This window comes from Geotrypetes seraphini, chromosome 1 (genome assembly GCF_902459505.1).
Source record: "Geotrypetes seraphini chromosome 1, aGeoSer1.1, whole genome shotgun sequence".
Classification (NCBI taxonomy): Eukaryota; Metazoa; Chordata; class Amphibia; order Gymnophiona; family Dermophiidae; genus Geotrypetes; species Geotrypetes seraphini.
Genome location: NC_047084.1, coordinates 323,578,550 through 323,595,079, shown reverse-complemented (window position 1 = coordinate 323,595,079; position 16,530 = coordinate 323,578,550). Strand labels below are relative to the sequence as shown.

Genomic DNA, 16,530 nt, shown 5'->3' with positions numbered 1-16,530 from the left:
TGAGAAAAATGTTTCAAATCACGGCACTGGTCCTCTGCCATGCTTCTCACCACATTAATTTTTACCTCCAAAAATGCTCCCTTTCCATGTGCGACCAGTGAAAAGCAGCATGGGACTAAAAGAAATCTCTGCTCCGGCTGGTGCTCCTCCAACAATCACACTGGTTCCGTAGCCTATGTGACAGGCCTCCAGCGCAGCTTTCTGAAGAGGACAATAAGCAATCAAAAGTAGCACAGAACTGCCCAGTCTATTACCAAATTAAATTTGCAGTATAATTCACAGAATTATGCACCAAGGGTGGGTAGGGGTGGGTGGGTAGGGGACACAATTTTATAAAGGACACGAGTATGCAGAGCAAGTTTGTGCACTCTGGTATGGGTTTATAAAATTTACCCAGGGGCATAGGTGCATAACATACCACATGCTTTTATGAGACATAAAGATAGTAGGGGCTGTACAATTAACACATTAATAATTTAATGCTGTTAAAAAAATTTTTTTTAAAACCTTTATTAATTTTCAAATATTAACAGTGCAACACATAGAAATAAGAACAAATAACAAGTCAAGAAAAGCACATTCAACATACAGATATTCAAAATCAATTATTATATCCCACCCTCCCACCCATGGATTAATCAATAACATAAATGTATATACTCTTTCAATAACCTCCACTCATGTAAAATAATACAATATTACACTCCCCCCTCCCTCCCACTCTGGATGTGCACAGAAATTAAGAGACAAAACAACTACAGAGAAGTAATAAAAGATGTCAACGGGCCCCAAACTAGTTCAAATACGTTACTGTGCCCCAGCATTTCAGCATTCATTTTTTCATACATTTTTTTCCAATTATGTGTTATCATCTGCATAGCTACCCCAGTCATAATTAGGAAGAGTCGGCATTTATAATGATCCATGGGGGGAATATTGTGATTGGGAAGCTCCTATCACGGTTAAAAAGACTGCTAGCCCAGTCAAAAGTGCAGTCCTTAAACCTGTAATCCCTAGAGTAAAGCCTGGACACCCTGCTAACAGCCATAGTGCAGTACAGCTAGAAAGAAGAGGGAAAAACCAGGTGATGTCCCAACCAGGAATTCAGGCAGGGAGGGCACAGGAAACAGAGTCTATCCCCTATTACTCCTTTCCCAGAGCTAGGGAGAAACGTAAAACCAATCCAGAAGGGGGTGGAGTCAGCCACTGTGGTCTGCAGGCTCGTAAGCCTCAAGTAGCAAGACTGCAGGGAGAGCAGGAGGACACAGCTGATCCCAATTGGGGAAGCAGAGCATTTTCCACTCTTCTCCTATTCCCCAGCAAAGAGGGTTTTCACGAGGCCAGCCAGCAAGGAAAGAAAGCCGGACTCCAGGAAGGTACAGTAACTTTCCAATTAAGCCTTGGGGTGAAGGGCTGGAAGTTTATTATCATGAAGAAAACTGTTCAGAAAAGCTCCCAAGCACTCAGAGAGGGGGATGGGAGGTAAATCAGGAAGTGGAGGACTTAATGGAAACCTTCAGTCCCAGGGATACAGAGTGGGACATGTACAGTGAAGCTGACCCAGAAGAAAGTGTGCTGGAGGAGGACATGGACATAAAATTGAGCAGTGTGTGGCTGTTTTCTTCCTCCCAGTAATGAGACAAGTCTCTGCCAAAGAAACCTGAGCTAGAGTAAGGCTGCAGGTAGTGGTAAGGCAACAGTGACAGTGGTTCTTCAAACATCATTTCACCAAGTCCCAAAGAACTAAAGCTGAAGGACATCAGGGAGGATATTGGGTGGGTCTGAAGACCTTAGTAAAAGGGAGGCTTGCTCCACACAGCCTGCAAGGCAGGGCTGTGAGTGTCCTTAAAGGGGACAAGGTGTTAGAGGGAAACAGAGGCAGGGAAAACGTTTTTCTTTTCTCTGAGAAGAGATTTGGAAGGAGGGCTGGCACCTGCAGTGCACAGCCGTGCTGGCAAGAACTGTGACTACTAGAAGCCAGCTGCCCTGAAGAGAGAGAATCTTGGGCATTGAAGAGACTAAAAAGTTTATTTGATTTTGTTTTATGCTTTTGTGGACAAGGACTGTCCCGTCCCTGAACTAAGGCACAGAGAGAGTGCACAGAACTTAAGTGAAAAGGAACTGCATAATCAATGCCTGGTATAAACAATTGTTCGTTGTGGGAATTTTTTCTTTTGCCTTAATAAACCCGGTAAAGTTTTGGTTAAGAAATCCAGTGTCCGGGTTTTCCTTCCACTCACCATATAAAAGGCGCACAAATAAATCTTACCTGCGGTCTGAGCCGGGTTTTCCCACTTGCTCGGGACCTGGCCTGGCCACAATATGTAATAATGTTCCACATATTACTGCTTCATAAGTCAATGGAATTGATGACTCAAGAACAACATTAATCTGTCCCTATTGTTAAAATTTTTTTTTAATGTGATTAACGCACCCCTTCCCCCGCTCTCGATCTGCATCCTTTTCTTTTTTTTCTACATGTGCCTCTTCATAACTCACTGCGCACTTAGATTGTCCCTCTCCCCTGCTGCTCCTTCTCCAAGCCCCTCGCAGCTATTGTAACTTGCTTTGATGGAATGGTACAAAGGTAGGCTGCTTCTCTTTGGGCACAAAGCCTTTTTCTCTCTCTCTAGGTTTGGAAACAGAAGTCAAGGAACTTTTTTTCCAACACTAAAGAGGAATTCATATGATGTTAGACGTTCAGTAAAGATCTCTTCATCTAGATCATCCATTCCACATTTTTGATAGCAGCCAGCCACAAAGATAGACCAGATTTAAAGACCTCCATGTGAGGGAGCTGAATGAGGGAAGTTGGAGCATGACAGGCATGAAGGCAAAAGGTGAACTGTAATGGAGTAACAATGGTGATAGTGTTGACAGAAGAGCCAGAAGAAAACACAGATCCTGACCTGATGGAGACTATCTGGCCAGAGGCTTGTGGATAAGAAGGGTCGGAATTCAGGGATAAGTCAAGAGAAACTGGGATTTGAATTTATTTTATGTTTTTTGAGACTGCTGGAATGATTGCAAAATGGTTGACTGGGAATGAGTGAGAAGTGGGGCATGGTATACACTTAGGAACTCTGTGCACTCAATACAGTCACTTGTGGCCACAGCATTATCTTCACAGCTGGTACACCTCTTGCTAGATTCTTTTTGGAGCTTGCTTCCCCCAGCAGTGGTACTCTCCACAATATCCTTCTGAAAACACTGATGCTTACACACTGGACAATTATCTGAAGCTCCTTTGGTTGCAGCCGGCTGGCCGTCGGGTTGGAGGCAGGCCTGGCACACTGAGTGAAAGCAGGGCAGCAGCAACAGTTCCCGCTCAGCCCTCAGGCACAGCTCTTTAGCAGCTCCAGGCTCTCAGGCGGCAACACGGTATTGATCGTGGTTCCCTCTCCTCTGCTGCCACCAACGGCGCTATCTCTGGCCGTGGGAGTGGTCAACGTGGTCATGGTGGTTGCCGCCATCATTTCGTACGATGATGTCATGATGTTCCAAAATTTGCATACAGCTTACCCAGAAGAGCCTGGGTGCAAAAACAACACTCACCCTACAATAAAAGGAATTAATCCAATAAATAATTTAATTAGGTGTACCAAAATTGTTTGAAATCCTGTCCCTTAAGTATTATAAGCTATCCGATGTATTTAGTAGAATAACTTTTCAGACCCCATAAGTAACTTTCTTCAAGCAAAAAAGACAACTTGTCCGTATTTTCCTCTTCTTTATTAGTGTTATATATCCTCCTATATCCTTTGCCTCAAACCAGCAATCCTGAAAAATTCAAAAGAAAACCCACTGTCCATAAGAAAATAAATAAAATAATATGATAAGAGCTCTAAGTTGAATACTGAGATCCAACTGACTTTCCAACTGTCAAGTTAGAATCCTGCATTAGGACATCTGCTGCACTTGATTGTTAATAAAATCTTTTAAGTCTTAGGATCCCTGTAATATTTAGTATTATTGTTCAAAGAAACCCTCATAATTGCTGGATAAATTAAGCCATATTTAGCTTCTAACTACCTGAGCTGAGGTCTTAAGTCCAAAAACTTTTTTCTGAGAGAAGCTGTGTTTTTAGCAAACATAAGCTTTCTACCCTGCCAAGTGATTGAATTCACCTTTTTTGCTGCCCTCCAAATCTCCAAATGCGTGTTGGAAAAGCAAAACTTTAAAAATCAGAGGTCTAGGACTCCTCTGAGAATTAGACAGCCGGGATGGCATTCAATGTGCCCTCTCAATCTCAAATGACAGAGTAAAAGTGAGAGAGAAGACCTTCGGTATAAAATCAGTGAGGAATTGAATTGCATTACTTCTTTCTGCTCCTTCATTTAAACCCAAAATACTAAAATTTTTCCTTCTGGACCTGTTGTTAGCCTCTTCAAGACCTTGAACCAGCTGGGTTAGCAAATTGTGATCTTTAACTGACTAACATGTACTTCAGCAACCATCATCCTCTGCTCTAATTGATCCACACAAGCATTACTCACTGTTAACTGATGTGTCAATGCAGAGACCTCTTTCTGGAGGGAGGTTAATGCTGAAGTAGTTTGACCCAGCATGTCTTTTATGGTAGCAAGATCCTTTATCACCTGCTCTAAAAGTTCAGATGTATCTTTAGGCAAGGAAACTTTTGATGGTAATGTGGGTCCTTCTTCAAACGCTTTGCAATCCCTCCAGGTCCCACATTCTCCTCCGATTTTTTGCTTTGTTTACCTGAGGCCATCCTGACAGTAAAATTATACACTTAAAAAGTATAAAACTGCAGTTGCAATACTTCAAAAATATCTTTAAAGTAGCAGGGCAGAGGGAGCAACTGATTCACACAACCATCTTAGAACGCAGCCAGGCTTCGCCCCCTGAATATAAAACTTTCATTTTTCTTATTTCAAATTTTTAAAGATTTTGTTCACTAAATTTTCATGTTCAAGGGAGCCTTAGCCACAAAATATTAATACTTAGCTTGGAAAATATACATATCTTCCTCCGAATCTGCAATTCCAGTATCCGCAGATTTGGTTATTCGCAATTTTTTTTTGGGGGGGGGGAGAAGAAAAGAAAAGCTGCATCCCGGACCTCCCCTGGTGGTCTAGTGGGCTTTCAGGGCAGGAACGATCTTCCTATGCTCCTGCCCCATGCAGATCACTCATACAAAATGGCTGCGGGGAGTTCCTGTATTAGTCTCAAGAGTTCCCTTAGTCTCTCGAGACTACGATGGGAACTCCCTGCAGTCATTTTGTATGAGCGATCTGCATGGGGCAGGAGCGTAGAAAGATCGCATCTGCCCCGAAAGCCCGCTAGACCACCAGGTAAGGTCCGGGATGCTGAGGGAAGGCGGGGGGTGGGTCAGAGCCGGCCCAAATGTTGTTCACGAATTTTCAATATTCACAGGCCGGCTCTGCCCCTAACCCCCACGAATATTGAGGGAGAAGTGTATAGTGATATCCAAGCTAGGACCTTCCTTAACGGAGCATCCTCGTTTCACTCTTTGAATTTTTTGAAGAGAGTCATCAGGAGAAAGATGCCCTTATTTTCTCCAGCTTTCTTGGTACGGCATGTTTTTCTTTCAAACGCAGGTGAGGTTTATGCTGAACACGGCCTAGTTCAAAAAGCAAGATCTAGCAGCTGATTACATACCATGACATCAATGTTTCCAATGCATTCAAAGGAATAGGCTACTCCTTCACCGCCAGTCATTTCAAGCAGCACCTCCTGAACAGGCATGTCATAGTCCCGAGGGTTAATGCATTCGGTTGCTCCAAACTGCTTTGCCTTCTCAAACTTGCCCTGGTTGATGTCAACACCAATGATCCGACTAGCCCCGGCTGCTTTACAGCCAATAACAACTGACAGACCGACTCCTCCCAAACCAAACACAGCACAAGTAGAACCAGGTTGTACCTGCAAGGTTAGGAATAATAAACTTCATTAGAATCTGAAATAAAGAACATGATGGGGGTGGAATTTTCTGCATCAATCAAAGGGCTTCTTTCAAACTGATATTGTATGCCCCCATCACTGCACATGGACACAAATTTATAGTTACAGAACATAAGGTAAATGCTTGGATTAAAAGGCTATTCAAAAAATGATTGAGATGCTTCACAGGATTACCATACCTGGCTGGGCTTTCCTGGCTGTGCTTTACTCTGACAGCGTGCCACATTTTTACCGATATTTTACTTTTGAGTTACGGATGAATACTTTATCATCACTGTTCTGTGCACAACTGGACTTACTATGCTGAGATTCATCCCCTTTTTGAACCAGACAAACCAATACAAGGAGTATCCTAAATATACAAACAGCAATACAAACACATATAGAGCAAATGGATGTACAAAACACTTAAAAGGTAAAAGATATTCTGCAGAAAATTTTAAAACATATAAAATGGTGAGTCACATATGAGTTCATAATAGTCTGCATTAGTCTGTACGACTAAATTTTCCAAGTTTTATTAAGAATTTTGTACCCTGCACATCTACAATAGTCGTCTGAACAGCTTACAATCTAATTATGTGGACGAGAGGATTGTGAAGACAAGAAGTGACTGTGAAGATTGGGGAAGAACTACAATATAAGATAAGAACAAAAAAGGGGAACCCAAATGGCAAGTTAGGCATAGGCATCTTTGAATAAATAAGTTTTGAGGTCTGTTTTGAAATTATTTAAGGAAGTTTGAAGTCATAGGTGGGACAAGAGCCACAATTCGGGGGCTTGTACAGAGAAGGCTGAGCAGTGGACAGTGTCAAAGGGAATCTTATGGAAGTTAGGGGCGATCAGCCAATTTTAGTATGATGATACGCGTTTTCTGGATGGACAGTGCAAAGTGAGAAGTTTAGATATATAGGAGGGAGTGTCAATGGTATGCATTTTAAACACAAGCAGAAGGATTTTATAGGTGATACGATGTGCAATTGGGATCCAGTGGGCAGCTTTGAAGAGGGTTGTGACATGGTCATTTTTACGGTGACCTGTAATTTATTTGATAGCAGTGTTTTGGATAATTTGAAGGTGTTTTTGAGTCCGATACCTTTGTATAGGCAAAGGTGTCCAACCTGCGGCCCGAGGGACGCATGCGGCCCTGTGAAGTATTTTGTGCAGTCCTGGTCGAGAGCGATGCAGTGTTTTCCTCTGCTGCCCTGGGTGTTTACCGTCTTGCCGGCTCCCTCCTCTGTCTTGCAGCAGCTTTTACACATTTGTGCGGCCCCAAAAACATTATTTTCGGCCAATGCGGCCCAGGGAAGCCAAAAGGTTGGACATCCCTGGTATAGGGAGTTTCAATAATCGAGGTGACTTATAACAAGTGAATGAATGAGAATGTTAATGTTTGGGGCGTGGAGCAGATTATGAACTGAGCAAATTGAAATTTAAGAACATAAATTAGCCTTACTGGGTCAGACCAAAGGTCCATCTAGCCCAGTAGCCCGTTCTCACGATGGCCAATCCAGGTCACTAGTACCTGGCAAAAACCCAAAGAGTAGCAACATTCCATGCTACTGATCCATGGCAAGTAGTGGTTTCCCCCATGTCTGGGGGAATATGGACTTTTCCTCCAGGAAATTGTCCAAACCTGTCTTAAAAAACAGCTACACTATCCGCTCTTACAACAACCAGGACTTAAATTGCTTGTACGCTAATGCAAGGAGCCTAAAGTCCAAAATGGGAGAATTAGAAGCCATAGCCATAAAAGAAAACCTAGACATCATTGGAATCACGGAAACATGGTGGAACGAGGATAACCAATGGGACGTAGTGCTGCCAGGGTACAAACTCTATAGAAGAGACAGGACCAACAAGAAGGGTGGAGGAATAGCACTATACATAAAAGACACCATTCCCTCGTCCGGAGTGGATATAGAACCAAAGGCGGAAGGACTGGAGTCATTATGGGTCAAATTACCAGGAAAAAGTGGCCTTGACATAAGAATGGGTCTATACTATCGTCCACCTGGACAAACGGAAGCAAACGACAAAGATCTGGCGGCAGAATTGAGGCGGGAAAGCAACAACAGGAATGTGACAGTAATGGGAGATTTCAACTACCCCGGGATAAACTGGAGTATTGGAAACTCAAACTGTGCGAGGGAAACAGAATTCTTAGAAGCTGTGAGGGACTGCTTTATGGATCAGCTTGTCAAGGAACCAACAAGAGGAGATGCCACTCTTGACCTAATCCTCAACGGATTAGGGGGACCTGCAAAAGAAGTGGAAGTAGTAGGGCCACTAGGAAACAGTGATCACAACATGATTCAGTACAAATTAGGAGTAAGTACAACAAAAGGGAAAAGAACCACAGTGACAACGCTCAACTTCAAGAAAGGGAACTATGATGCTATGAGAGCAATGGTAAGAAAAAAACTTAGAAACAGCTCAAGGAAAACAGAAACTGTAGAGCAAGCCTGGTCTCTATTCAAGGGCACAGTGCAAGAAGCACAACATATGTACATCCCCATATTTAGAAAAGGGTGCAAAAAAAACCGAACAAAAGACCCCGCATGGATAAACAATGAGGTGAAGAAAGCGATAGGAGACAAAAAAAAATCATTCCGGAAATGGAAAAAGGACCAGACTGGGGAAAACTGGGATGAACACAGGAAAGGCCAAAGAAAATGTCACCAAGTGGTTAGGAGAGCGAAAAGAGAATACGAAGAGAGACTGGCCAGGGAGGCAAAAAACTTCAAATCATTCTTCAGATATGTTAAGGGGAAGAAACCGGAGAGGGAGGAAGTAGGACCGTTGGATGATGGAGATAAAAAGGGAGTGATAAAGGAGCAAAAAGAGGTAGCTGACAGGTTAAACAAATTCTTCTCGTCAGTCTTCACAAGCGAGGACACATCCAATGTACCGGAACCCGACATGATCTTCCATGGTGATCAAGAAGAAAAACTGTCGGCAATAGAGGTGAGCCATGAGGATGTCCTCCAACAGATAGATAGATTGAAAAGCGACAAATCACCAGGCCCAGACGGAATCCACCCTAGGGTACTAAAAGAACTAAGAAATGAGATAGCAGAAATACTCCAACGAGTTTGCAACCTATCCTTGAAAACTGGAGAGATACCGGAGGACTGGAAGATAGCAAATGTTACACCTATCTTTAAAAAGGGGTCAAGAGGAGACCCGGGAAACTATAGGCCGGTAAGTTTGACATCGGTTCCAGGCAAGATGGTAGAAGCACTGATAAAGGACAACATCTGTGAGCACATCGAAAAAAATGGGCTGATGAAAGCGAGCCAACATGGCTTCTGCAAAGGAAGATCGTGCCAAACAAACTTACTGCACTTCTTCGAGGGGGTAAACAGCCATTTGGACAAAGGGGAACCTGTAGACATCATCTACCTTGACTTCCAAAAGGCCTTTGACAAGGTACCCCATGAGCGGTTACTTAGGAAGCTGTGGAACCACGGGGTGGAAGGGGACGTACACAGATGGGTCAAACACTGGTTGGCAGGCAGGAGACAGAGGGTTGGAGTGAAGGGTCACTACTCGGGCTGGAGGAAAGTCACGAGTGGAGTTCCGCAGGGGTCTGTACTTGGACCGCTGCTGTTCAATGTATTTATTAATGACCTGGAAACGGGGACGAAATGTGAAGTTATAAAATTTGCGGATGACACTAAACTCTGTAGAAGGGTCAGAACTATGGAAGAGTGTGAGGACCTACAAAGGGACCTAAGCAAACTGGAAGAGTGGGCGAATAAATGGCAGATGAAATTCAATGTAGGGAAATGCAAGGTCATGCATATAGGGAGAAAGAACCCGATGTTCAGCTACCAAATGGGGGGACTAGTATTAGAGGGAAGTAACCTTGAAAGAGATTTGGGTGTACTGGTGGATACAACAATGAAGTCAACGACGCAATGCGCAGCAGCCGCGAAGAAAGCGAACAGAATGTTGGGTATTATTAAAAATGGTATTACGACCAGAACAAAAGAAGTCATCCTGCCGTTGTATCGGGCAATGGTGCGCCCGCACCTGGAGTACTGTGTTCAGTATTGGTCACCGCACCTTAAGAAGGATATGGCAATACTTGAGAGGGTCCAGAGGAGAGCGACACGAATGATTAAGGGCATGGAAAACCTTTCATACACTGAAAGATTGGAGAGGCTGGAGCTCTTCTCCCTGGAAAAGCGGAGACTCAGAGGAGACATGATAGAGACCTACAAGATCATGAAGGGCATAGAGAAAGTGGAGAGAGACAGATTCTTCAAACTTTCAAAACATAAAAGAACAAGAGGGCACTCGGAAAAATTAGAAGGGGATAGATTCAAAACAAATGCTAGGAAGTTTTTCTTTACTCAGCGGGTGGTGGACACCTGGAATGCGCTTCCAGAGGATGTAATAGGGCAGAGTACGGTACTGGGGTTTAAGAAAGGATTGGACAATTTCCTGTTGGAAAAGGGGATAGAGGGGTATAGATAGAGGATTATTACGCAGGTTCTGGACCTGTTGGGCCACCGCGTGAGCGGACTGCTGGGCACGATGGACCTCAGGTCTGACCCGGCAGAGGCATTGCTTATGTGCTTATAACCTCTGTCATTACGTTGCAGAGCTTACCTATTCTGCAAGTGAAAAAATATTTCCTCCTATATTGGTTTTAAAAGTATTTCCCGGTAACTTCATCGAGTGCCCCCTAGACTTGTAATTTTTGACAGAGTGAATAATTGATCCACTTTTACCCATTATACTCCACTCAGGATTTTGTAGACTTCAATCATATCTCCTCTCACCCGTCTCTTTTCCAAGCTGAAGAGCCCCAACTTTTTTAGTCTTTCCTCATACAAGAGGAATTCCATCCCCTTTATCATCTTGGTCGCTCTTTTTGAACCTTTTCTAGGGCTGCTATATCTTGAGATAAGAAGAACTGAATTGAACATAATACTCCGTGGAGCGATACAGAGGCTTTATAACATTCTTAGTCTTGTTAACCATCCCTTTTTTAATAATTCCTAGCATTTTGTTTGCTTTTTTGGCCGCCACCACACATTGGGTGAAAGATTTCATTATATTGTCTACAATGACACCCACATCTTTCTCTTGGGTGCTAGCATCTGGTAACTGTGATCCAGGTTTTTCTTCCCAACGTGCATCACTTTGCATTTGTCCATATTAAATGTCATCTGCTACTTGGATGCTCAGTCTTCCAATTTCCTAAGGTCCGCCTGCAATTTTTCACATTTCGCTTGCGTTTTAACAACTTTGAACAATTTAGTGCAGTGGTCTCAAACTCAAACCCTTTGCGGGGCCACATTTTGGATTTTATAGGTACTTGGAGGGCCGCAGAAAAAATAGTTAATGTCATTAAAGAAATGACAATTTTGCATGAGGTAAAACTCTTTATAGTTTATAAAACTTTCCTTTAACAGTTAAAAGGAAATATATATAAACTATAAAGAGTTTTACCTCATGCAAAATTGTCATTTCTTTAATAAGACATTAACTATTTTTTCTGCGGCCCTCCAAGTACTCTATTTTTTCTGCAGCACTCACATTTAAAGTTTAATATCTTTTCTTTCTCAAAACTGGCACATTTCAATCACTATATTGAAAATAAAATCATTTTCCCTACCTTTGTTGTCTGGTGACTTTATTTTTCTGGGCTTTCAACTATGTTTCCAGGGCCTTCTTGTCCTTTGACTGTTTTTCTCTCCATCTTCACTTTCTGCCTTGCATCCATCTTTGAAAAATAAGAGACTGACTTCATTGGTAGTAAATGCCAGCGGGGAGAGAGCTGATGACAACTTAGAAAAACGCTCAGAAAAAGTGAAACTCTGAGGGGGGTGAATACCTCCCCTTGGGTAAGAGTTTACAATCCAATCATTGCATTTGCTATTTGGAGCATCACTCTCTGACCGCTGGTAAAACTTAATCGATTCAATAGCTTTGATTGACAAAATTTTGTTCAAAAATATATCATACACGAAATCTCTTGCTCTTTAAACGATACTATACACTTATCTGTGCAAGCTTGTAAGGATTATGGTTGTAAGGGCTCTAGGGGTCTAGGTCAGATAAGTGTATAGTATCGTTTAAAGAGCAAGAGATTTCGTGTATGATATATTTTTGAACAAAATTTTGTCAATCAAAGCTATTGAATCGATTAAGTTTTACCAGCGGTCAGAGAGTGATGCTCCAAATAGCAAATGCAATGATTGGATTGTAAACTCTTACCCAAGGGGAGGTATTCACCCCCCTCAGAGTTTCACTTTTTCTGAGCGTTTTTCTAAGTTGTCATCAGCTCTCTCCCCGCTGGCATTTACTACCAATGAAGTCAGTCTCTTATTTTTCATTATAATCATTTTTACTGACTTGGACCTTTATACATAAGTCCCTGTATCTTTCTTTAACGTTGCATCCATCTTTGGCATTAATTTAATGTTCAATTTTTCTGCTTTCTTTTCAAAATCTACGTTTCCATGTCTTACCTTCCCTTCCTATCTCTCTCTTCTTCCGTCTTATTTCCATGGACTGGCATCTCTTTCCTTCCTTTCTCTCCCTCCCTCCTTCCTTCCTTTCCCCTGGACTGGCATCTGTCTCCTTCCCTTCCCCCGTGCCCTGGCATCTCTCCCTCCCCCTCCATGGTCTGATATCTCCTTTCCTTCCCTCCCTCACATGAACTTGGCTTCTTCTCTTGTTCCTCTCCTCTCCCTTCTCCTTCCTTCCCTCTTTCCCCAATTGGGTGCAGCAGCAACAGAAGCAGCATTTCCCTTCCCCCTTTCCTGTGCAGGAGAGGCATTTCTCTTCCCCTTTCCCTGTACAGCATTTCCCTAGGGTCCCCCTTTCCTATGTAGCAGAAGCATTTCTCTTTCCCCTCCCCTTCCATTCTCTTCCTTGTGGAGCAGCAGCGTGTCTGGTCGGCTCGTTCCGTTCAAAGCCGCGGGTGGAGGCTCCTTGCGAGATCCATGCCTGCATCTGAAGCCTCTCTGATGTTGTGACGTCAGAGAGGCTTCCAATGCAGGAGTGGATAGTATTATAGTGGATAGTATTATAGAAGAGTGTAACTCTTTGCCCCAGAATCAGAGTCAGTTCTTTGAAGTTCCAGTGGCACAATTAATCTTGAAAGCACAGGATTAAAAAAAAAAAATAACCTTCACAGTTCACCTAGAAATCGCTTAAGTGCACAAAAAAATCATCACATGTTTATCCAAATTTAAATCAACAGTACTTATCATTTACATCCATCTTCATCTTCTAGTGGAAATATTATTCAAAATCTCCTGACAGAGCTCCGTTTCGTGGGTTCACCCGCTGCGTCATGGGAAGAACCCAAAATGCCTTCTTCACTCTTCACCTGCTGAACTAATCCATCTGTACCAGTTGATTGAGCTGCCAACATTTTTTTCCAAGTCTTATGCTCATCCTAGCAAAAGCGCAGTGCATAGATTGGAATATAAAGCGAGCACTAGCCCCACAGACAATCCACTCAACTTTTTGTTTCTTTTCATCCCAATAGGATAGGGTCTGCCATTGGTAAACGCACCATTTCTAATTGGCTAGCAGAATGCATCTCTTTTGCTTATTCCCAGGCTGGGTTGATTCTCGAGGGAGATGTCATGGCTCATACTTTTAGAGCCATGGCTGCACAATAGATGCTATTTTTAGAACAAGTCTCATACTCATAAATGCAAGTTAAAAACCCTCCCCCTCTCTCTGGACTCTCTGTTGGCTCTCTCTGCCTTCTTTCTCTCCCTTCTCACCACCAGACACACAATACACATTCATGCAGGTAAACCACAGTCTCTCTCTGTTCTGGGGAAGCCATATGTTTTCCTCTACATATACAGAAACAGCTCTATAACAAAATATCTATGTTCCTCTTGAGGCTTGAATCCAGGACCTCCCACACACCCACAAAAGATTAGCCCAAAACACACTTTGAAAAACAAAAAATTATAATATATACTTGAATATAAGTTGATCCAAAAATAAGTCGAGATCCCCATTTCCCCCCAAAAGGAGGAAAAATGGTTGACTTGAATATAAGTCGGGGGCTTAATATTCAAGTGCCTTGCCCTGCCAGGATCTACACCCAGTGTCTCCTCCATCAAGCCCTCCCCTGCAAGGTTCGGCATTCAGCCCCCCTCCCTGCCAAGTTCTGCACCCAGTTAATTTTGATAACTAGAAAGAAAATTTTTTGGTCCCAAAATCCCGGTTTATATTCGAGTATATACAGTACATGCATCTCTTTTGCTTATCCCCAGGCTAGGATGACTCTCAACGGAGATGTTACAGCTCATACTTTCAGAGCCATGGCTGCCATTGGATGCCCACTTGAGGTCTGCCTCCACTGAAAAGATATGCAAAGTTGCAATGTGGGCTTCAGTCCACATGTTCACATCTTACTACTGTTTGAAGTGAGACACCTGATGCAACAGTCAGTTTGGTTAGCAGACCTGCAAAATTTGTTTGGGGTCTAGAATCCAACACCCATCTATGCCCATTTTATTCTCCCTATACTGTAAATATGTTTTTAGGTTAATTGATCTTTGAACTCACTGTTCTGAGTTCCTTTTGACCAACTGTTTTTGTTTTTGGTGAGCCTGGTAACTCAGGCATTCTCAAATGGCTTGAGATTACTATGGCCTGATTGCCCTTGGAGAAAGTAAAGGTACACTACCTCTAGCATGTGTTCTCCAAGGACAAGCAGGCCAATAATTTCAAATACCCTCCCGCCTCCCCCTAGGAGTTGAATTATTTAGTTTTAGTTATATATTGTACAGCTGGCCCCAGGCTTATGAAACCCGCAGGAAGGCATCTGTGCATGTACAGTGGGACACCGTCTTCAAGATTTAAAAAGGTATACGCACGCTTCTAAGTGTCCACACCCACAGCTCCATAGAAACATCATCCACACGTGAGATTATTGGGCTGCTGTCCTTAAAGAACACCTGCTACAGATAAGTACCTTTGTTATACAAGGGGCATACAATCCAGGAATGTTGCACTCTAAGAGAGCAGTGCCATCCTTGTGGATGACATTACCCATTTGTGTGCCTGACTCAATCTTGCTTGTCAATGAAAAATGCCTTTTCACCTATCTCAACAAGTGATTCTTTACCTTAGCAGTGTTGACTGCAGCACCATAACCAGTGGAAAATCCACAGCCAAAAAGGCAGGCTTTATCTAGTGGCATATCAGCATCAATTTTTGCAACAGCATCCTCTGGTATAACAGTGTATTCGGAAAAAGTACTGTTCCATAGAAAGTGGTTCACTTGCATACCATTGCAGGTAAACCTGGTGGATTTATCAGGCATCAGATTCTGAGGTTCTTTCGAGCTGTTGAACAAAAACATATAAGTCAATCAGAAAATGAAAAGTTAGGGTTGGTAATATCCATTGACATAAGAAAGAGTTTGAATAATACAAACTAACTGGGTTTTGAAGCAACAGTTGGTCTCTGGGTGCAGGCAAGAACTACATTTTCCACATTGGGGAATGCAAAGTGGAATGACCTTGTCACCTAGAAAAAAAACACAAGGGAGATTGGGGTATATTTTTTTTCATAAAAACAAAATAAGGCGACATACCATAACATAAAATGTATTTATATACCACAATACCTTGCAGATCAGTGCAGTTAACAAAACAAAACACTGAGCAATTCACAGCAAAATGCAAATTATCACTTTTCCAAAAATTTAACAAATAGATAAGCTTTCAATAATTTTCTAAAATGCAAATTTGAATTATGTAATAATTAGTGAAAGTGAGCATCCTAACTAGCTGTTTGAAATGAAAGCAAATGGTGGAAATATTGTTTGAATAAGAAACTTTTTACAGAAGGAAATGCAAATAAAGTTGTGATACACAATGAACGGTTAGAACTTGTAAAAGTAAAATGGTGCCAAACCATGCGAGACCTTATAAACACAGAAATCCAAACTTATAAATACTCTGGCCTTAACTGGAAACCAATGTAACTTGTGATAAGGTGTCACATAGTCTGACTTTTTAAGATTAAAAATTAACCCCCTCTTTTACAAAAGCCGGCAGTGCAGGCTGGCATGGTAAATACTCCAACGCCCACAGGAACTGAATGGGCTTCGGAGCATTTGCCACACGGCACTCAGCTGCACGGCTTTGTAAAAGGTGGGCCTAAATGAATTGCAAATACAACAAAGGTGACCAATTGGTGTTCAGTCTCTTTTATTGTAAATGGACTCGACACGATCGTGTTTCGGCCCACAAGGGCCTGCCTCAGGAGTCTTGTGATAAATCGATTCGTGCAATTTTCATAAACCTTTCAACACATCCTATAGTCAACTTCAGCTCTCTGAACGGCATCTGCTGCTGTCCGCGGTTTAATTGCCATATTTTGTATTATATGTAATCTGCAAAAATTAATTTTGATAACTAGAACTGCAGTAATCTAAAATACTTAAAACTAATGACTGCACCGGTAATCTGAACAGGGTTACTTGGCAAGCTGTTTGACCATATTACAGTTACGGGAGTCTTCAGCTGAATATGGGCAGATCTGGTTAACAGTTGTTTCAGTACCATGTATATACCATCTGAT

At 42.4% G+C, this 16,530-nt stretch overlaps 1 protein-coding gene across 2 annotated transcripts in view; it reads right to left on the bottom strand.

The window, feature by feature from the left end:
• LOC117366131 (alcohol dehydrogenase 1B-like) overlaps window positions 1-16,530 on the bottom strand; it is a 36,673-nt gene that overhangs the window by 7,660 nt on the left and 12,483 nt on the right. For both annotated transcript variants that reach the window (XM_033957281.1, XM_033957273.1), the window contains exons 4-7: window positions 15,384-15,471; window positions 15,068-15,287; window positions 5,644-5,907; window positions 66-201 (exon numbers count right to left, since the gene is read on the bottom strand). In XM_033957281.1, the coding sequence (XP_033813172.1) occupies window positions 66-201; window positions 5,644-5,907; window positions 15,068-15,287; window positions 15,384-15,471 (708 nt within the window). The remainder of the gene's footprint in view (window positions 1-65; window positions 202-5,643; window positions 5,908-15,067; window positions 15,288-15,383; window positions 15,472-16,530) is intronic.